At 45.3% G+C, this 20,725-nt stretch overlaps 2 protein-coding genes and 1 pseudogene across 3 annotated transcripts; 2 read left to right on the top strand and 1 right to left on the bottom strand.

The window, feature by feature from the left end:
• The first annotated feature begins 76 nt into the window (after nucleotides 1-76).
• On the top strand, nucleotides 77-5,855 carry LOC110557447 (ubiquinol-cytochrome-c reductase complex assembly factor 3). Its single transcript, XM_021651821.2, has 2 exons — nucleotides 77-332; nucleotides 423-5,855. The coding sequence occupies exons 1-2, from the start codon at nucleotides 213-215 to the stop codon at nucleotides 570-572; spliced, it is 270 nt and encodes an 89-aa protein (XP_021507496.1). The 5' UTR covers nucleotides 77-212; the 3' UTR covers nucleotides 573-5,855.
• Nucleotides 5,856-10,941: 5,086 nt separating this feature from the next.
• Ubxn1 (UBX domain protein 1) lies at nucleotides 10,942-15,022 on the bottom strand. Of its 2 annotated transcripts, none has more exons than XM_021651886.2 (10): nucleotides 15,005-15,022; nucleotides 14,650-14,735; nucleotides 14,493-14,546; nucleotides 14,296-14,402; nucleotides 14,124-14,193; nucleotides 12,925-13,116; nucleotides 12,778-12,829; nucleotides 12,363-12,479; nucleotides 11,229-11,421; nucleotides 10,942-11,084 (listed from the first exon to the last, which is right to left on the bottom strand). In XM_021651886.2, the coding sequence occupies exons 2-10, from the start codon at nucleotides 14,706-14,708 to the stop codon at nucleotides 11,035-11,037; spliced, it is 894 nt and encodes a 297-aa protein (XP_021507561.1). In that variant the 5' UTR covers nucleotides 14,709-14,735; nucleotides 15,005-15,022; the 3' UTR covers nucleotides 10,942-11,034. The 2 variants fall into 2 exon arrangements, with proteins under 2 accessions (XP_021507561.1, XP_021507560.1); XM_021651885.2 differs by lacking the exon at nucleotides 15,005-15,022 and adding an exon at nucleotides 14,821-14,889.
• On the top strand, nucleotides 14,899-20,081 carry LOC132654908 (microfibrillar-associated protein 1-like; annotated as a pseudogene).
• Nucleotides 20,082-20,725: the final 644 nt, after the last annotated feature.

Genomic DNA, 20,725 nt, shown 5'->3' with positions numbered 1-20,725 from the left:
TCTGCGTACGAGCGTTTTACCAGCATGCCCGTCAGGAGCCTAGACTGTTTCAGGGAAGAACCCTCTCTAGCCAGGTTGTTTCTCTATGGTTTCAGGCCCGGCCCCTTCCGCCTCCGGTCGCTCTAGCCCGCAGAGGGAACGGTGAGAGATCCTGGTTTCCTTCTAGGCTTCAGGAGGACGCGGGCGGCGCCTCGTTGGTAGTGTCGTCCGCCATGGAGACGGTTCGTAAAGCGCTGTTAACGGTGGCGGTGCTAGGCGCTGGTGCTGGCGTAGGCTCCATTCTGTTTGCTGTTGTGGCTCCAGGAGAACTCAAGAAGCAGTCGATGCTGCAGGTAGAAACACGGGCTCCTCGAGGTGGGTGTGCGTGGGGAGAGATCTGTCTGTCTTCAGACCCAGAGGGCAGACATCCTTTTTGCCCGTAGGAGTTCCCGGAACGGGACCCGCAGCGCAGGGACGAAGCCTTCAGGACCAAGGAACTAATGATGGCTACCCTGAAGGATGCCGCAACCACGAACGAGAACATGACCTGGAGGAAGAACTGGATGGTTAGCGGCGGCGGCAGGTCAGCGTGACAGCAGAGCTTGCCCGTGGGTGCGGGGACCTTTGAGGCGCTTTTCTTCGTGCGCCGGACGTGAAGTCCGGATTCAGGAGACACACCGTGACTCTACCAGGCATAGGGAGCTGCGGACTCGGGGGTCGGATGTGTGGAACCAAAGGAACTAATGAATCCAGTTTATCGGTTAAGTGGATTCCGAAGCTGGACATCTAGAGAGCCGTGAGGGTCGGCGCGGTGGGCGTGCAAGACCGAAGCAGCTGCAAGCCACTCCTAGAGAGTTCTAAGTCCAATAGGTTTTCTGACTGTTCAAAACAGGTCACGTGAACTAAGCTTGCTTCTGCAACGGCGGTAAAAGACTTTTCTAAAGTCTGTTTTTGTGTGTCCTTGGGTGTGTTGTGTGAATGAAAAGTGCCGGTGCGTCTTGTGTGTGGAAGTCACCGAACAGCTTTGGCAAGACCGGCCAAGGGTCTTTAACCGCTGAGCCATCTCGTCTACCTAAACTGTAGAGACAGGGTCGCATATCCCAGGCTAGTCTGGAATCCAAAGTATTCAAGCTTGACCTTAAAATAATGATCCTTCCTTCACTCCCGAGTGCTGTGATTCCAGGAGTGAGGTTCGCATGCCCACTAGTCCTTGAACATTGGGTTTGCAGTGACTACTTTAGAGAACTGTCCTTTAAGCAGAGTTGTAGAGGGGTCCCTTGACTGTTTCAGTGCCTCCTCTAGTTACTATTTAACTTTAGTTAACGGCTCTTAAGAGAAGCTGGCTGACTAGTACTGGGACTGCTTTGTCAGTCCAGACCATTATTTTTTTTTCATGGAAAATGTTAGCATTTAATTAACTTCCTGGCTGGTTTAATTCAATAGGACACAGGCACCTCCAACACCTTTAATTTTCTCTTCAGCTCTTCTGCTGAAGAATTTGGCCTTCACCCTGACAGGCTGCTGTTAGGGAGCTTGCCCTTCTCCAGAACTTTGTAGTAGCCCAATTGCACAGCAACAATTGAGCAGCCCCAGTCTTGTTTTGACCCGGGAATCCAGACCATTCTCAAGCATAGCATGCCACACACCCATAATCCCAGTACTCCTGGTGAGGTGAGCAATTTCTGCTTGGTGGTGGCAGCACACGCCTTTAATCCCAACACTTGGAGGCAGACCGAGGCAGGCGAGCTCAAGGTCAGCCTGGTCTATCAAGAGAGTTCAAGGACAGCCAAGGCTACACAGTGAAACCCTACCTTGGAGGGGGGGTTCATGACTTTCTTGAGACAGTTGCTGAAAAATGAAAAAAAAAATGTAGCAGTGCAGGATGACTTCTGCCTGAGTCTCAGCACTTGGGAGTCAGAATTTTAACATGTTCAAAGCCAGCCATGACTATAAAATGTGTTATAGGCTGTCATGAAGTAGAATTGAGATCCTGCCACAAAGTTCCCACCATCCCCTCAAAGCTCAGGCTCTCACTACATATAGGCTGTTGAAGTGTCTCGGGGTAAGGACACTTTGAGCTAAGTCTGAGGACCTAAATCCAATCCCTGGAACCTACATGGTGAAAGGAAAGAACTGACTTCTGTTTCTTCTGACCTCCACAGGCATACATAGTGAGTCCTCGCCCTGAGGTTTTCACTGTAATATGCTCTCAGTCCCTGAATCCATTTATATTCTTGGAAATGTCACTGAGAGCATGAATCATGGACGTAGGCATAGTGGCATACAAAACTCAAGCAAACAAAGAAAGCCATTGAGTTGGAACTGCATAGAGATCAAGCAGGCCACAAATCCTTTTTTGTTTGTTTGTTTTGTTTTTTGTTTCTTTTGCTAAGGATTAAGCCCCAGTACCTTGGCATGTTAATAAATGTTACCTATGGCTGAGCTCCACCTCTAGCTCACATATATATATATATGTGTGTGTATGCAAGTTTAAAACACATACTTTTCACTGGGGAAGGGTCTTTTTTTGTGTGTCTGGGTAGCCCAGGCCAGTTTAAACTTGAGGTGTCATCCCATATCAGCATCTCAAATGCTAGGATGAGCTTGTGCTTCATTTGTCTATTTTTGTAATCTACTTGTAATTTCCTACAATTGCAGCAGAAAAAAATGTTCGATACAGAACTCACCTGGTTGGATATTTAACACCCAAAATTGAAAATCTGATTGCCCAGAACCTAGAAACTGTATGCTTAGCTGGGCTGTCATGGTACACACCTTTAATCCCAGCACTTGGGAGGCAGAGACAGGTGGATCTCTGTGAGTTCAAGGCCAGCCTGCTCACAAATCCAGAACAGTTTATAATCCTAGCACTAGGGAAAAAGCAACAGACCACCAGTAGGGCCCAACAAGGTGGCAAACACCTTTAATCTTAGCATTTGGGAGGCAGAGGCCTAGTCTCCATAGCAAGTTCCAGGATAGCCAGGGTTATATAGTGAGACCCTGTCTTGAAAAAAAAAAGAAGAACAGAAAGGGGCTAGAGAGATGGCTCAGGGGTTAAGAACACTGGCTTCTTCCAGAAGTCCTGAGTTCAATTCCCAGCAACTACATGGTAGCTCATAACCATCTATAATGAGAATGGATGCCGTCTTCTGGTATGCGGGTATACATGCAGACAGAACATTGTATACATAATAAATAGATCTTAAAAAAGAAAAATAAGTTCAAGATGGTATTTGGCTGCATAGCAGGTCCAAAGTCAGTTTGGGATACGAGTCTGTCTCATAAAACTTAAAGTTAGGGGGGATACAAAGTAAATAAAGTATAATTAAAAATAAAAAAAATAATGGAAAAAAAGTTATTGCAGGAATAGAGGCACATGCCTTTAAATCCTAGCACTCAGAATGCAGAGGCAGGCAAATCTCTGAGTTTGAGGCCAGCTGGTCTATAAAGTGAGTCCAGGACAGCCAGAGCTACACAGAGAAACCCTGTCTCGAAAAGCACACACATGCACAACAAAACTCTAAATTCAGCTACTAAGGAAACAACTGTAAGAATGTGTGTTTATGGCCACATACAGTCCTTATTGGCTGGGAGTGTGTGCATGGAGAAAATCCCAAGGAGAGGATAGTGAATGGGGCAGGGGGGTAGGGATTGGTCCCTGACAAAAGTAAAATAAAGGAGTATGGACTGGGCCACCTTGGTGGAGTTACAAGGCCAAGCATGCCACAGTGCTCAATATGTAACACAGGCAGGGCAGCCTGAGCCCCAGGAGCTTTTGCTTCTGGAAATCCCAGGTTCATTAGGGTTCCTGGTAAGGGATACTTCTTTTTCTTTCTTTCTTTTTTAATTTTATGTGCATTAATATGAAGGTGTCAGATCCCTTGGAATTGGCGGTATAGACAGTTGTGAGCTGCCAATTGAACCCAGGTCCTTTGGAAGAGCAGACAGTGCTCTTAACCAGTGAGCCATCAATCCAGCCCCAAGTGGTACTTCTTTAGTGTGCACACACCTCTGGACAGTCTGGAAATTTTAGTGTGCACACCTTCACAAACACACAAGTCTGGAGACAGTTCTCTCTTGATACCATGAGAGGCATGAAAATAAGTGAGAATGAATGATGGTCACTTGGGGATTATGAAGGGCTCCAAAGGGACACCAGTGACAAAGTACTGTGATGAGATCTCTCACTTTGAAGGTTGAGAGATAAATTAGGAATCAGACAGTGAACATAGGAGATGCAGATGAGCTTTGACTAAAAGGATGGAATCTGTCAGACATGGCTTCAGATGGGAGGGCAGAAGGGTCCTGGGTCATGCCTATGTCTCCCATTCTGCCTATAAGTCAAAGTCTTTCTTTGCTAATGTAAGAAAGTGACTTTTAAAATAATTGTTTATAAGTCATAGCAGTAAAATATGATGGAAATGTAAGAAGTACTGTTTACAAAAATATGGAGTGCCTAAGAGTAAATCTTTTAAGGCTGAGGAGAAGGCTTAGTAGACATTTGCCTAACACAAAGGCCTAAGTTCAATCCTAAATTGTCTTGTTTGTAGTCCTGGCTATCCTGGAACTCTCTCTATAGACCAGGCTGGCCTCTAACTCACAGAATTTTTCCTCTTCCTCACCATTGTTGGGATTAAAGGCATGCCCAACCATGCCCAGAAAATTATTTTAGTGTAACATTTTTATTTCATGTATATGGGTGTTTTGCCTGCATGTAGGTCTGTGTAACAGGTGTATACCTAATGCTCTTGGAGACCAGGACATTGAGTCCCCTGGAACTGAAGTTTAAGCCAGTTATAAGCCACTATGTGGGTTCTGGGAATGAAACGCATGTCCTCTGGAAGAGCAAAGGACTGTGAAGCTTAACTGCAAATTACTTTCTTCAGTCCTTCCCTCAAAAAGTGAGTTATTTTAAAAATATGTGGACTGCATAATGACTCAGTTAAGAGCGCTTGCTCCTACCTAAGAATAAAGTGTGGGAGTGCATGCTTTTATCCCACAACTCAAGAAGCAAAGGCAGATCTCTATGAGTCTGAGGCCAGCCTGGACTATCTAGTAAGACCTTCTCTAAGGTGGGAGTCAGTGACGGAAGAGGACGTGATCTTGCTATGTAGTCAGCTAACCTTGAAGTCTGGAATTCTTGGGCCCTCCTCAACCTCTCATGTAGCTGGGACATGTAGCTCAGATTACCTTTTAATTTATTGCAGTCCTTCTGCCTCATGTTCAGATTTCAGACATAAGCTACCACAGTTGGCTAAATATTTCAATTTCCTGAAAAACTTTAAAGAAGTCCTAATTGGAGCTATGGAGTTGTCTCAGAAGTTAACAGTGTGTTATACTCTTAAAGAGCACCGGAGCTCAGTTCCCAACACCAGGATCGGCTGGCTCATAACCACTGGTAGCTCTAGACTTCACAGGCATCTACACTCACATGCACACACCCACATACAAACAAATTGTCTTAGTCAGGGTTTCTATTGTTGTAATGAAACACCATGACCAAAAAGCAGGTTGGGAGGAAAGGGTCTATTTGGCTTATACTTCCACAGTTCCCTGTTCATCACTGAAGGAAATCAGGACTGGAACCTGGAGGCAGGAACTGACGCAGATTCCATAGAGTAGTGCTGCTTACTTGTGGAGAGCAGTTTGTTTGTCCAGCAGCTTTGTTATTGAGCATTCATCGAAAAACATGTTTTTACTCTGGCCTTCACCTTGAGACAGAGATAAGAGGATGTATGTTCCTTAAAACTTGTTTGTGTGACCTTGGACCATATCTGCTACAGGGAAATAGTTTTAGAAAACAAGTTTGGCAGTTCTTTCTTGTATTGATGTGACTTGTTTTTGCTTTGCCTATTAAAGGGGAATTGTGGAATAAACTCATGCTGCGGTCTTACTGACAGCCCTAGGCTGATCCTGTATGTAGTGTGACTTGCTTTAATTATTTCAATCCTCATTCCCCACTCAGGAACTGTTCAACTCTGCCTTTACTGATTTACTCCCTATGGCTTGCTCTGCCTGTTTTCATATAGAACCCAGGACCACCAGTCCAGGGTTGGCACCATCCATAATGGGTGGACCTTCCCCATCAATTACCAATTAAGAAAATGCCATACAGCCAGATCTAAAGGAGACATTTTCTCAGTTGAGGGTTCCTGATAACTCTAATTTGTATCAAGTTGAGAGAACACAGATATACACATAATTACAAACAAAATAATTGAAAAAGAATTCCTAAATTAATGGTATCTACACCATGTAAGTGGAGAGGAAACTAGATGTTGTAAGTCATCAGTTCTCCACAACACATCTAGAAAGACAGGGCCATAATTTAGTCTCTACTGTGTAACTGTTTGGGTTTGCTGTAAAACAAAGGCTGAATGGGTTCCTTTGGAAGCAGAGACAAGGTGACTAGGGGAATATTTGTCTTTTCTGCTGGACTGAATGTAAGCTCCTGCCTTGAGCAAGCTACTTCAACCCCTTCTACTTTCATTTCCTTACCTGTAAATGGAGATAACAGTAGTAACCTCAGATAATCATTGAGGAGAGTAATGAATTAATGCCTACACAACACTTAAAACAGAGCTTGTTACCTGATGAGCTCCATAATGATGTCAGCATCATCTTTTTTTTTAAGATTTATTTGATTTTGTATACGTTCTGCCTGCATGTACACCTAAACGCCAGAAGAGGGCACCAGATTTCATTATAGATGGTTGTGAGCCACCATGTGGTTGCTGAGAATTGAACTCAGGACCTCTGAAAGAGCAAGCAGTACTCTTAACCTGAGCCATCTCTCCATCCCCATCATTATTTTAATTAGTAAATATTTTTTATAATTTTATGTTCATTGGTATGAGGGTATCAGACCACCTGGAACTGGATTTACAGACAGTTGTGAGCTGCCATGTGGTACTGGGGATTGAATCCAGATCCTTTGGAAGAGCAGACAGTACTCCTAACCAGAGCCATCTCTCCAGCTCCATCTTTTTTGTTGTTGTTTTTTCTTTCTTTTAATTAGGTTTTTCAAGACAAAGTATCTCTCTGTAGCCTGGCTGTCCTGGAATTTACTCTGTAGACCAGACTGGCCTCAAACTCCGACATCTACCTGACTCTTCCTCCCAAGTGCTAGGATTAAAGACATGTACCACCACTGCCCAGCATGTGTTCTTTATTAACATTTGTTAGTATAGAAAGACCATCACTATTATTAATATTGTAGCCACTTTCAGGTTAAAAATAGTTTATGAGGCAATGAATGTGGTGAGCAGAGGAACATCAAACTAAATTCCAAGACCTTTATGGGATAAACCTGGAAACAGGCTGAAATGACAGAGGAACAGGAAGTGGTGCACACCAGATGCACAGGCTCTCTCAAGGCTGCTTGATTAGAGATCCATGATCATTTTCTCAATGAATCCTTTCTCCATGTCCAAACAGGAAGGTATCAGAATGCCTTTACAAGCTTAGCAACATCAGGTACTCATTCTGTGAGGGCAGCACTGATGTTCTCTTCACTCTCTGCTGTGTGTAGCCCAAAAACATGCTGAGCAAGGAGCAGAGCTTCATTAGACACTAGCATATCGATGTTCAGTTCTGACGGCTGTTCATCCTTTCCTGAACAAGCAAGTTGTGGCCAAGTAGACGGAACAGAAATTTAACCAGAGTACACAGGGGTATCAGCTGTGTATAAACTGTCCCCCACCCAAGCATGCAGTCTTTCTGATCCACCCTACAAGCAAAGCTCAGTTGTCTGTGTGGCCTTGGAAGTCCTGGAACTCAACTCTGTAGACCAGGCTGGCCTCAAACTCAGAATGCTGGAATTAAAGGCATGCACTACCATGCCCAGCCTGCAAATCTCTAGTTTTAAATCACTCAAGGTTGGAGGTTTTTTTTTTTCTTGCTTGTTTTTATTTTATTCATTTATTATTATTATAATTTTTTTTTTTTTTGTAGCATAACCAGGCTAACCTAATAGCAACAGTTCTCAGACTTGATTGCAAATAATAATTCACAGAGGTAATTGCTAAGAACTCAAATTCCTTAGTCCCAGGCCACATCTGTGGAATCCGACTTTCTAGAAAGAGGCTACACAATCTGTGCATCTAATAGCCTTTCCTCAAACTCCATGGGAGTTAAGAAAAACTGGAGAAGCTGAGCGGTGAAGGCTGTGATAGAGATGAGACCTCCAGGAGACATGAACATGAGGAAAGGGATGATGAGAGAAAAATGTGGGGAATGACTTTTGACTGGAATCAGGGTGCTTCAGAAATGGCAGCATATGGGGCTGAAGAGATGGGTCAGAGGTTAACAGCACTGCTTGCTTTTCCAGAAGTCCTGAGTTCAATTCCAGCAACCACATGGTAGCTCACAACCATCTATAATGACATCTGGTGCCCTCTTCTGATATAAAGGCATACATGTAGATACTGTATACATAATAAATAAATAAATAAATAGATAGATAAGGAATGGCACCATAGCCATTCATAGTATGGGAGAACACACCTTTAATCCAGCACTCAGGTAAACAGAGGCAGGTGAATTGCTCTGAGTTCAAGGCCAGCCTGGTCTCCAAAGCTAAGGCTATACAGAAAAACCCTATCTCAAAGAAAGCAAAGCAAAAGAAATGGCAGCATGGGCCAGGCTGTGGTGGCACACACCTTTAATCTCAGCACTTAAAAAGCAAAGGAAGGTGGATCCTGAGTTCAAGACCAGCCTGGTCTACAGAGTGAGTTTCAGGACAGCCAGGGTTATACAGAGAAAACCTGACTCTAAAATCAAAGAGGAGGAGGAAAGGAAGAAGGAAAAAGCAGCATATGCCAATGTGAGCAATGGGAGAATGAGGTTATTTCTGAGTCGGGGCTGCCTGGTTATACTGAGGCTCTAGTAAGGTCATTCAGGTAGAGACTGCAAAAGAAACATATGCATGGTACAGACTCACCACATAGGTTTATTTAGTAGAGGTCAAGTGATCCTGGATGTGATGAGAAGTCATTAAAGGATCTAGCAAGATGCTTGCCTAGCCAATCAAGGATAAGACTCCAATCCCCAACACCACAAGCAAAGTGAAACAAGCAGCAGCAGGTCAAGGAACAATCTGAGCATGGCGCCATATACCTTTAAGGAATCAATTATTGTGTGTATGTGTGTAGCACAGTGCAAGTGTGGAGGCCAGAGGTTGACCTGAAAGAGTGAACTCTCCCCCTTCACCATGGGCCTCTTCTCTGCACCCAGGAATGAGGGACAAGTCAGCAAAGATTTGACAAGACACTAGGGCAAAGAGGAAGAAGCTCCTGAAGTCTAAAAGATAGGATCTTGAGCTAAGCAGGGCATGGAAACACGTTAATTCCAGCCCTCAGGAGGAAGCAGGTAAAGCTGAGTTCTAGGACAGGCAGGGCTACAGAGAGGCCCTTTCTCAACAAAACAAAATACCTTGAACTAGGCTTCCCAAGTGGGAGTACGGGTTCTTATATTTGCTACCATTGTCAGTTTGGACAAGGACCTTGTAGTTTGCTGGTCTGATTAAAATAATACATATACCTGATCACAAAAGCCTTTATATCTCAGGGCACATAAAGTAGTTTTGACTGTGCTTACAATCTCAGCAAGAAACATCACAAATTCAAGGGCAGTCTGAGAAACACAGTAAAACCCTGTATGAAAAAGTAGACTGAAGCCAGGCATGGTAGCACAATGGTAGCCTGTAATCCCAGCACTCAGAGAGGCAGAGGCAAGCAAATCTTTGTGAGTTCAAAGCTAGCCTGGTCTACAAAACGAGTCCAGGCAAGCCAGGACTACACAGAGAAACTGTCTCAAAAATCCAGAAAAAGACTGGGGATACAGCTAAGTGCTTTCTCAGCATGCATAAAGCTCTGGGTTCAATCACCAATGTATGAATGCTTGGTATGCATTCATGTGTATCAGGTGCATACCTAGTAGCCAGAAGCCAGAAGAGGGCATCAGATTTGGAACTGAATTGCCTAATGTAAGAGCTGGGAACCAAACTCTGGTCTTCTGCAAAAGCAGCAAGTGTTTATAACCATTCAGCTATCTCTCCAGCCCCAAATACTCAACACATTTTAATGGTACCAGGAAAACACCATGGCATAGTTATCACTTAGTCTTTACTGTTTGTCAAGGCAAGGTCTTGCTATGTAGTCCAGGCTTGCCTGGAACTCACCACAATCCTCCTGCTCTCTTAGTGTTGTGTTACCACACTTAGGGATTTTTAACAACATAACACATGCAGTTTCATTTCTGCAAAAGTCACACAATAATTCCTTTCAGTGTTTGTGGACACTGAAAGTCACCTTACATTGGAGATGTCCTCCATGGTGGAGTGTGAGGTCATTCCATAGCACCTCAAAAACAAAATCACCAACAAAAAACCCACTACCTTATAGCTGTTGTGTATAGGGAATGTACTGTGCCAGGCACTGTGCATATAGGTGTCTCACAGTTCAGGAAATAGGTACTATGAACCTATTAAGCTAATGGAGAGGTTTAAAGAACTCAAGGTACCTAACAGTAAGGATTTAAACTCAAGCCCAGCACGGTGGTACACCCTTTAACCCCAGAACATGGTAAGAAGGCAGGTGGATCTATGGGTCAGCCTGGTCTACAGTTCCAGGACAGATAGGGCTACACAGGCTACCTCAAAACAAACAAAAATCCCTCATGTATTGCCTTATGCCTATGAACAAAAATGCCATGTAATGTCCCACCCCCAAGCAGCTAATTAGTCCTAGATGATAAAGAGGCCCTATTTCAACTGGGCATGGTGACCCAAGCCTTTAATCCCAGTACCCAGGAAGGCGGATAGCTGTGAGTTCAAGGCCAGCCTAGTCTACAAAGCCAAGGCTATACAGAGAGAGAAAAAAAAAAGGGTCCTACTTTAAATGCCTTCCCTTGATCGTCTCTTCATATAGCCTTTCCCAATCACTCAGGAAGGAGTCAGGCATATACAGAACTCAAAGGGTCTATTTATTAGGAAGGAAATGTCAGTGCTTTATCAAAGATGAAGAGGTCAGAGAGAGATGGTGAGATGGAGGACCCTCAGCTGGGACACTTCTTGGCCACAATGAGGACAGCAGAAGGCACGAGTCCTAAAAATGGAAGAAGGATTTTGAATTACAAGGATACTAAGTTCAGGCCTTCAAATCCCTGGACACATACCATGTCTACTAAACCCTTCTATCCCAACTGCCCTCATTCCTTTAAGTCCTGACTCCTGGTCTCACATAACATACCCAGTTCCTGCAGAGGCCGCTCCATGTCAGCCTCTGAGAAAGCCCGTCTGGGGAAGCCACTGAGCAACTGCACAGGGTCCTGGTCCTGTCCAGGTTCCTCCCCACGGTGAAGCTCCACGTAAAGCCTCACAGCTGCCAGCTGTTCCCGGGCCCGGAACGTTTGGGTCAGCGAAGTCCCATCAGGCAGCCTAACCTAGAAGGCAAAAGAGAGAAGCAGTACTGTGAGCACCAAAACTGAGTGAGGACTAGGTATGGGGTCACTCATGACTACAGCCAACACTTAGGGGCACAGGCAGTTTTCTGGAAGTTCAAGTCCAGCTTGGTTTACATATATTGCAGGGCTGGAAGCAGGAAGAACAAGTTCAAGGCCACATCAGGTACATGCAACCCTGTCTTAAAAAAAAACAATGAATAAATAAGTGAGGCCAGGCTATGGCAATGCCTATAACCGCAGCACAGAGAAGAAAGCAGATTTTTTCTGGATCACCAGAAGTTAGTGGTCAGCTTGATCTTCACAGTCAACTCCAGGACAGTAGGGTTGTATAGCAAGACCCAGTCCCAAGAGTAAAACAAAGTCCAGAGTGGTAGCACATACCTGCAATCCCAGCACCCAGGCAGAGGCAGGGCTTTCTCAAAGTTCAAGACCGGCCTAGACTACATACTGAAGCCCTGTCTAAAGTGCCCAAGAAACGAAAGGAGGGACTATAGTTGGCCCTGCTCTCCTTGGAGTCTGAACCAGTACAAATACTATTTAAAGGACTTGATGAACAAACACTTATGCTCTGCTTCAACAGGTGATGAAAAAGGACTCCCAAGTACCTCACAATCAAAAAAACAACCAGAATTATTTTTTAAAATCAGGATAAATACAGTATTATGAAAACAACTGTGTAATGAATCTTAGAAAACATGAATAAATAAAAGGCTAACTGCTGACTAAGAATGAAGTATAGATTTAAATTAGACAAGCAGGTGAAATTCAATCTCTCCTCAAAGTGGAGGAGGTAGGATTTCAAGTTGGTACAAAGAAGGGAGAGATTTGGCAAAGAGAACTTAAGTGCCAACCGCTCAGAACTGAGCACCTTATAGGCCAGTACGGGTTCCAGGAGCAAGACAGCTACCAGAAAACAGTACCTGTATGCGACACTGGTCATACTCCCGCTTGGTAGGGGGCTCCTGGCTGGGAGAAGAAGGAACAGGACCTGGATCTGTTGCTGGTGGGGATGAGCGAGAACTCACACTACCACCATACTGGAAGACAAAATGAAACACTAGCTCAGCGGTAGCACAGGAGTTTAGCATGTATAAAGGCTCAACTGCCACAGGCAAAAACAAACAAAAAAACCAAAAACCACACCCATGTTTGGTGCCTCACTACCTTTAGCTCTAACACTTGGAAGGTTGAGGCAGGAGAATAGCATGTATCTGAGACTAGTTTGAGTTAACAGCTTGTCTGAAATCTCACGCATGCTTTCTCTTGAGAATGAAAAATGAAATTAACCCATAACCTACCTACTCCATTATACCCACAGACTTCCTAACCACTCACCTTCTTGGCTCTCTCTGCTTTGTCCCTTTCAATTTTTTCTCGAACCCTTTGTCTACAATGGAGACAGGAAGAAAACAGGTTGGACATGAACAAAGCAAATCTTGTTTTCTTTTTTCAACTGCCAATCAACTCAATCACCGTCCAGACCTGGCAGCTAACTCTTCAGCCTTTTCCCTTCTGCGCTCCTCAGCAGCCCGGCGCATCTCATCTTCCTGTAGTTTCTGTCGTGCAGCCGACAGCTCTTGCCCTTGTCTCCTCCGCTGCTTTTCTCGTTCCAAAGCTTCTCGTTCCTCTCTTTCCTCACGTTCCCGCTGCTTCTGGGCCACAAGTTCCAACATTCTGTTTTGCAGAGAAGAAAGAGCTGAAGCTGGACATGGAGTGGGAAGGTAAGTTTATTTATTGTTATTGTTAATTTTTTTTTCTTTGTTTTTTGAGACAGGGTTTCTGTATCACCTTGGCTGTCCTGGACTACCTCTGCACACCATCCTGGCCTTGAACTCACAGAGATCCGCCTGCCTCAACATGCCAGAATGCTTGGATTACAGGCATGCCACATAGTTCAGAAGGTCAGTTTAAACAGAGAATTCTGAACAAAATAAGGGAACATGTGTTCCAAGACAGATGAAAGACAAAACCAAAAAAAGTAATTTATAAAAAAGGAAAGCCACATGGTGATGATACATGCCTTTAATCCCAGCATAGGCAGAAGGATCTCTGAGTTTGAGGCCAGCCTCGTTTACAGAGTGAGTTCTAGCACTGCCAAGGCTACAGAGAAACCCTGTCTTGAAAAACCAAAAAAGGAGAGGGCCTAGGCATGCAGTTCAATGGTGGAGCACATACAGCATACATGGAGCCTTACAGTTTGAAAAAGAAAGTGAGAGCCAGGCATAGCAATTGCAAGGCAAAGGCAAAAGAACCAGAATTGCAGGCTAATCTGCAGTCACACAGGCAGTTTGAGACCAATCTCAACTACAGGAGACTGTGTATGTTTCCTGGTGGTCCCAACCACACAAATAGAAAGGTTGGGTTCTATAACTTATGTCTGTATTATGAGAGGAAGAAAATCCATGACCCTTAGGAAAGCGAGTCAGTCTATTGACTAGCTATGGTGGCCTACGCCTGTTAACCCCAGCACTCAGAAGAATTTGGCTTTGAACTCAGCCTAGGATACATAATGGGGGTCCAGGCCTGCCAGACCCTATCTCAAAAAGCAATGCAGGCCATCATGGTGAAGGCTTGTATTCCCAGCCCTCTGGAAGCAGAGGCATCTGAATCAGGAGTTAAGCCTGGGCAAGAGTGAGGCTGACTTCAAACAAAATGCACAAGTGAAACTGCCAGCCAGTTACCTCTTAGTCTGTTCTTGTCTTTCCTCTTCAGTCAAAATGGGTTTGCTTTCTCCAGCAGCAGACCCAGATCCTACAAACAAGCAACCAGTATTATTATTTATAATAAAATCATTCTGCTTTTCTCAGGCCCTCACAAGATGTCTAGAATCACAACATGTCTCCCAGTCAGGACCTTCAGGGCCAACTTGCTCTGAGGATGTGGGTTCCCGTCCCAGGATATGGCCGAGGGGAGTCTCTAGGGGCTCGTCCACATCGGGGTCGTCTTCGTGCTCCATAAGCCTAGTCAGGGAAAGTCGGCAGGGGGTTAGCCATGAGGCCGCCTTTCCGGCGGCCCCCAAACCTCCGCTACCCGTGCGGGTGGTCGCTCACCAGTCCATCGCAGCCTCGATGCCCTGGTTCCCTGTGAGGGCCAGAGCCTTCTCCCTGGGGGCAGAAACACGGTGAGTAGCGACCACCAGCCATGGTGACAGTCAGGCTGGGCAGGCCCCGCGGCCCCCCACCACAGGCTACGGGGAGGCTCCCTTACGCGCGTCCCCTGGGAAAGCCCATTTCGATGAGGCTCTCCAGAGCCGTCAGCTCCGCCATGACGCCCGCCTCCGCTTCCGCGGGGACCTGCGGTGACGAGAAGGAAGGCGGCAAGCGTCAGCCCGGGGCGACTCCGCCCGCGGCACCGCCCTCCCGGCTCTCGCTAACTCACCGGGCTGGGAACCCGGGGGCGGGGGGTGGACACTGATGGAGGAGAGCGAGGGGAAGCGGAAGTGCCCGGTCTGTTTGCGTCACGTGGGGGCATGGCGGACGGGTGCCGGGGAGAGCCAGAAAAGTTCCGCCTGGTGGGCGGGGACCTCTGCGGACAGAAGCTGATGCGAAAGAGACCCACTTACCGTGAAGAGAGCCGCTTTAGCCCGCGCCGAGTTTCAGAAGCTAAAAGAGGGTCTGTGAGATGGATCAGCGAGTAAAAGTGCCTGCCGCCAAGCCTGACTCTGTGGTCTCCATTCCCAAGGCTCACGCGGTAGAGGAAAAGAGGAAAAAGGATTCCTGTTAGTTGCAGAGCCTACACAAGCGAGTCATGGCATTCATGATAAACAATAGATAAATTAATGTATGCATGTAATTTTTTCCTGCGCTTTTCTTTCCTTTTTTTTTTTTTTTGTGTATGGTTTTTTTCGAAACAGGGTTTCTCTACATAAGCCTTGGCTGTCCTGGAACTCGCTCTGTAGACCAGGCTGGTCTCGAACTCACAAAGATCTGCCTTTGTCTTCCTTAGTGCTGGGATTAAAGGCGTGTCCACCACGACTAGCTATATATGTAATCTTAAAAAAAAAAAAAAAAAAGATGTAGTTGGGTCTTCGATGTTGGGATTCAATCAAATTTTGGGAGTCTCCGCCGCAGCCGTCACAAGGTCGGTCCCAAGTGCACTCATGAAGCAGCCGCCGCCCGTTAAGTCAACGGCTGGGGCCGTCCCAGTTCGCAATGAGAAAAGTGAGCTTTTAATGGAAAAAGTGAGAGTAAAACGTTATGCGTCCGGAAAGAGGCCAAATTATGCCCCTGTGGAATCCTCAGATGAAGAGGATAAAGAATTTGAATTCATTAAGAAAGCTAAGGAAGAAGAAGCAGAACCTGAGGAACAGGAGGAGGATTCATTCGTGATCCCCAACCTTGGCCTTTACAGAACCGCATTAGTGAAGACGTGGAAGAGAGATTGGCTCGACGTGGAAAAATAGTGGAACCTGAAGTAGGAGGAGAAAGTGACTCAGAAGTAGAAGATGCTTGGCGTATGCAACGAGAAGATAGCAGTGAAGAAGAGGAGGAAGAAACTGACGATGAGGAAATAGAGCTGCGCTGTGGCATGACGCATCAGCGAGCACAAGAGAGGAAAAATGAAGAGATGGAAATCACGGAAGTGGAAGATGAGGACGCTCTGGGGAGGAGTATGAGTATGAGGAGAACACGGACAGTGAAGATGAAATGGAGCCTCGACTTAAGCCTTTGTTCATTCGAAAAAAGGATTGAGTGGCAATCCAAGAACGAAGGAACTGGAGCAGGAAGCAAAGCCATGGCTGAGGAGCGACGCAAGTACACACTGAAGATTGTAGAAGAGACCAAGAAAGAGCTAGAGGAGAACAAGCGGTCCCTCGGCCGCCCTGGACGCACTCGGTACCGACGTTGAAAATGAGGAGGAGGAATATGAGGCATGGAAAGTCCGAGAGCTCAAAAGAATCGAGAGGGACAGAGAAGACCGAGAAGCACTTGAAAAGGAGAAAGCAGAAATGGAATGCATGCGAAACCTGACTGAGGAAGAAAGGCGGGCTAAACTTCCGGCAAATGGCAAAGTGGTTACCAACAAAGCTCTTAAAGGCAAATACAAGTTTTTACAAAAGTATTATCACCGGGGTGCCTTCTTCATGGATGAAGACGAAGAAGTCTACAAGAGAGATTTTAGCGCACCTACTCTTGAGGACCATTTCAACAAAACCATTCTTCCAAAAGTCATGCAGGTCAAGAATTTTGAACGGTCTGGTCGTACCAAGTACACCCACCTTGTGGATCAAGATACCACTTCCTTTGACTCTCCGTGGGGCCAAGAGAGTGCCCAGAACAAAGTTCTGTAAACAAAAGGCCGCTGGGGTGCGTGATGTATTTGAGCAACCATCTGCCTGCCAAGAAGAGGAAAACCACCTAAGCTTCAGCTGCTCATTCCAACCGAGGGACACAAGGGCATCTGGCCCTCAATTTTCTTTAGCCATTATTTACATAATTCTTGTATAGAGTCTTCTGGACTTGCTGCCATAGCTTGTGTTCATAGGTGCTTTGTGAGAGGTTTGGACTCATACTGAGAAACCCACAGAAAAGGATAGATTAGAGGTTTCCCATTTAAAACTATTTCTGAGGAACTTTAGGTTTCTCTCTCATGGCTTCCCATATTGACTTGGGACTGTTGTAAGTTTGTCCAGCACCTTATCCTGGATCAGATATGTGGGCATGTGAAGGTAGCACATTACTTCTTCCTTAGGGTTAGGAGTACATGCTCAGAAACTCCAAGCTCAGTCTAGCCTGGTTTTGCATTTGGTGTGTTGAATCTACTTTCTAAGTCAATATACTTTTTGATCTGCGTATGTGTGAGAAAGGGGCTAGGGAACCACACCAGGAATATTTTTACTATAATAATTGGAAATAAAATGTATAATCTGACAATTAAAAAAAAGATTTATTTATTTTATGTATATGAACACAGCACAGCAGAGGAGGGAATCAAATTCCATTACAGATGGTTGTGAGCCACCATGTGGTTGCTGGGAATTAGACTCAGGTCCTCTGGAAGAATAGCCAGTGCTTTTAACCGATGAGCCATCTCTCCAACCCCTATATATGTAATCTGAAAAGAAGCTGGGAGGAGCATGGCCCCCGAGCATGTTGTTAGGTAGCTTTTTATCAGGGGCAAGGGAGTAGGTCAGTGGTGTTCTGGCCTAGCATGCTTGAGGCAAAGTTCATTATTATCATTAACTATCATTGTCTCTGTCTTTTGAGGCAAGATATATGTAGCCTTGGCTCTCCTGGAACTTTCCAAGTAGACCAGGCTTTGAGACTGGTCTCAAACTCAGACATCGGTCTGCCTGTGTCCAGAGTGCTGGGATTAAAGGCATGGAACAACTTGCCCAGCTATTCTAAATTAAATCTTGATTCCAGTATAGCCTGGGTCCTATGAGACCTCAAAAACCAAAACTTTAGGCCTGTTAGATGGCTCCCCTGGTAAGAGAGTGGATCTCAGCAGCCCCGTGGCAGGGAAGAACCGACTCTTCCCACTTGTCCTTTTATCTCCTGACCATCACAGAAGAGGATGGCGTACAGTCTCCACTTCCATAATGCTTCCATAAATAGGATCATAACTAAAAGAAAAAAAAAAAGACTGGATATGGTGACATATGTCTTTGATCCCAACACTTGAGAGACAGAGGTAGGTGGATCTCTGTGAGTTCAAGGCCAATGTAGAGGTGACCTTCATTCACATTGTTCTGAGGAACATCTTTGGATATTTGTTAATTGCTGAAATGGGAGTGAGCTAAATACTAACAGATTCTGGTATTGTCATTGCTATTGAGGAATCCCCTGTCTCAATGTGTGAAAATTAATCCCCAGTTATCTCTGATTGTTTAATAAAGAAGCTGAAGAGGCTATGACTGGGCAGTGAAGACAGTAGGCGGGACTCCATTCCCATTCTGAGGTTCCCAGGAAGGAGAGAGACTAGAGGATAAGGAAGGTCAACAGGCCATGAGGAGGAGGTCACCATGGAGGAGTCACCATGGGGACAAGGAAGGAGCAGAGGCTGCCAGGCCAAGAGGAAGACAGGTAACAGAGCACATGGCTGGGAAGTAGGCCAGGCTAGCATAGTCAAGTTAGAATATATCGGTATCTGCCGAGTTATGTTGCTTGACGCTTATTATAAATATAACAGGTCTCTGTGTCATATTTTGGAGCTAGAGCAGGCCTGGGAAAAAACCATTAATTCCAACAGGCCAGTCTAGTCTGGTCTACAGAGGGAATTCCAGAACAGCCAGACACACGCAGTAAAAGTCTGTTTCCCCATTTTCCCCTCTCCCAAAACAACTTTTGAAATGTGGGCAAGTAGCTCAGTGGTAGATTTGCCTAGCAGTGTTTCTTAGGACCCGTGGATTATTCATACTCTTGGATCTACTCATGCTGTTGGAGGGGATCTAGCCACCCTCCTTCCTCTCACAGAAGGGATCCTGACACACAAAGTCCTTGTTCAAGAGTGGCATCTATGAAGCGGTGATAGTGATATTGGCTGCACAGTGTGTAAGTGCTAGTGTTGCTATGCAGTTTCTTTCTTTTTCTTTTTCTTTTTTTTTTTTTTCTTTCCTTTTTTTTTTTTTTTTTTTGGTTTCTTGAGAAAAGGTTTCTCTGTGAAGCTATGGCAGTCCAAGAACTTATTTTGTAGACCAGGCTGGCCTTGAACTCAAGAGATCCACCTGCCTCTGCCTCCTGAGTGCTAGGATTAAAGGTGTGGGCCATCATGCCCAGGTATCTGTGTAGTTTGTCAAAGTACTCTAGGGTAACCTGTACATGGTATAAAACAGGCCCTGACCCTTTGGGCTTACAGCACCAGTTCTCTGCCTAAGATTGAGAGACCAAAAAGATTAAAATTAGCAGCTATTATTAAGGGCTAAACTATGTGGGTGGAGAAGTCTGTTGATGCCCTGAGGGGAAGGACTGCCTTACTGCATTCTTTCCCCACCTACTAGAGATAACAGTTGCTAGGAAACTGGCCCATCCCTCTAGGGAGGGACACCAGGTCATTATGGTCTGGGGACCTTCCTATAGCCAATCAATTCAAAATGTAGCATTTTGACCAATAGATGCTTGCCAGGCAGGAATCGCCCCTGCCTTGGGCATGCTGGGAGGAACCAGAATCTATATATCACCCAACTAACCTGGGCGCTCAGCTACCACCACTTCAGCGGTGGGGCTGTGTAGCCCAAGCTGCAGCTTGTAATTTTCAATAAAAAGACCCTCATGTGTTTTGCAACGGAGTCGATTCCTGGAGATCTTTTGGGGGCTCGCGAACTGGGTATAACAAGATGTACTGCCTCTTTGCTCACCTTGGGTAGCTCTATGGCATTTTTCATTTCTTTAGACTAACTAGGCTTTGCTTGTTTACATGTCTTTCCCCAAACCCCATCCGCCCCCACTTTTTTGAGACAGGTTTTTTTTTTTCCTTGTAACCCTGACTATCCTAAAATTCTCTTTGTAGAGAGGTGGCCTTGAATTTACAGATACCCACCTGCCTCCACTTTGCAAGTGCTGGTTAAAGGTTTGCACTACCACCACCTGGATTTTTTTTTTTTTAATGGTAGGATCTTATACTTTCATATGTAACCCCCAGCTGGCTGTCCTGAGACTTACAGTGTTACTCAGGCTAACCTTAAAGTCTTGGTAATTCTGCTTCAGCCTCCTCACTGTTAGGATTACAGGTGTGATCTACCATGCTTGAGTTTCTTTTTTCCTTCCTTCCTTCCCTGCCCCCCTCTTTGCCACATGGTCGCACATGTAGCACTAATTGATCTGGAACTCATTATATAGACCAGGCTGGTTTGGAACCCATGAATCTGCCTCTGCCTCCCAAGTGTTAAGATTTAAAAGCAATGCTGGGTATGGTGGTGCATGCCTTTAATCCCAACACTTGGAAGGCAGAGGCAGGCTGGATCTCTGTGAGTTTAGGACTAGTTTGGGCTACAGTGAGTCCAGGAGAGCTGCCATGGCTCTATTACACAGAGAAACACTGGGTTATTACAAAACCCTGGAAAGAATAGAAGAAAAAAAAAAAGAGACCACCACACTTGGTTTCACTTTTAAATTACTATTTTATCACAGGTGCTTTTAGATTTGTTTTATGAGTGTTTTGCCTGAGTGTATATATGTATGGCCTGGTGCCCAGGAAAGTCTGAATAGGGCAATAGATCCCCTGGAACTGGAGTTTTTGATAGTTGTGAGCCACTACGTGGGTACTGGAAACTGAGCTAGGGTCCTCTCAACCACTAAGCCATCTCTCCAGTCCCTACACAGAGCTCTTGCTTTGTAGTCCAGTT

This window comes from Meriones unguiculatus, chromosome 1 (assembly GCF_030254825.1).
Source record: "Meriones unguiculatus strain TT.TT164.6M chromosome 1, Bangor_MerUng_6.1, whole genome shotgun sequence".
NCBI classification, from domain to species: Eukaryota; Metazoa; Chordata; class Mammalia; order Rodentia; family Muridae; genus Meriones; species Meriones unguiculatus.
The sequence above is the reverse complement of the archived record's forward strand: the minus strand, read 5'-3'. Positions and strand labels throughout refer to the sequence as shown.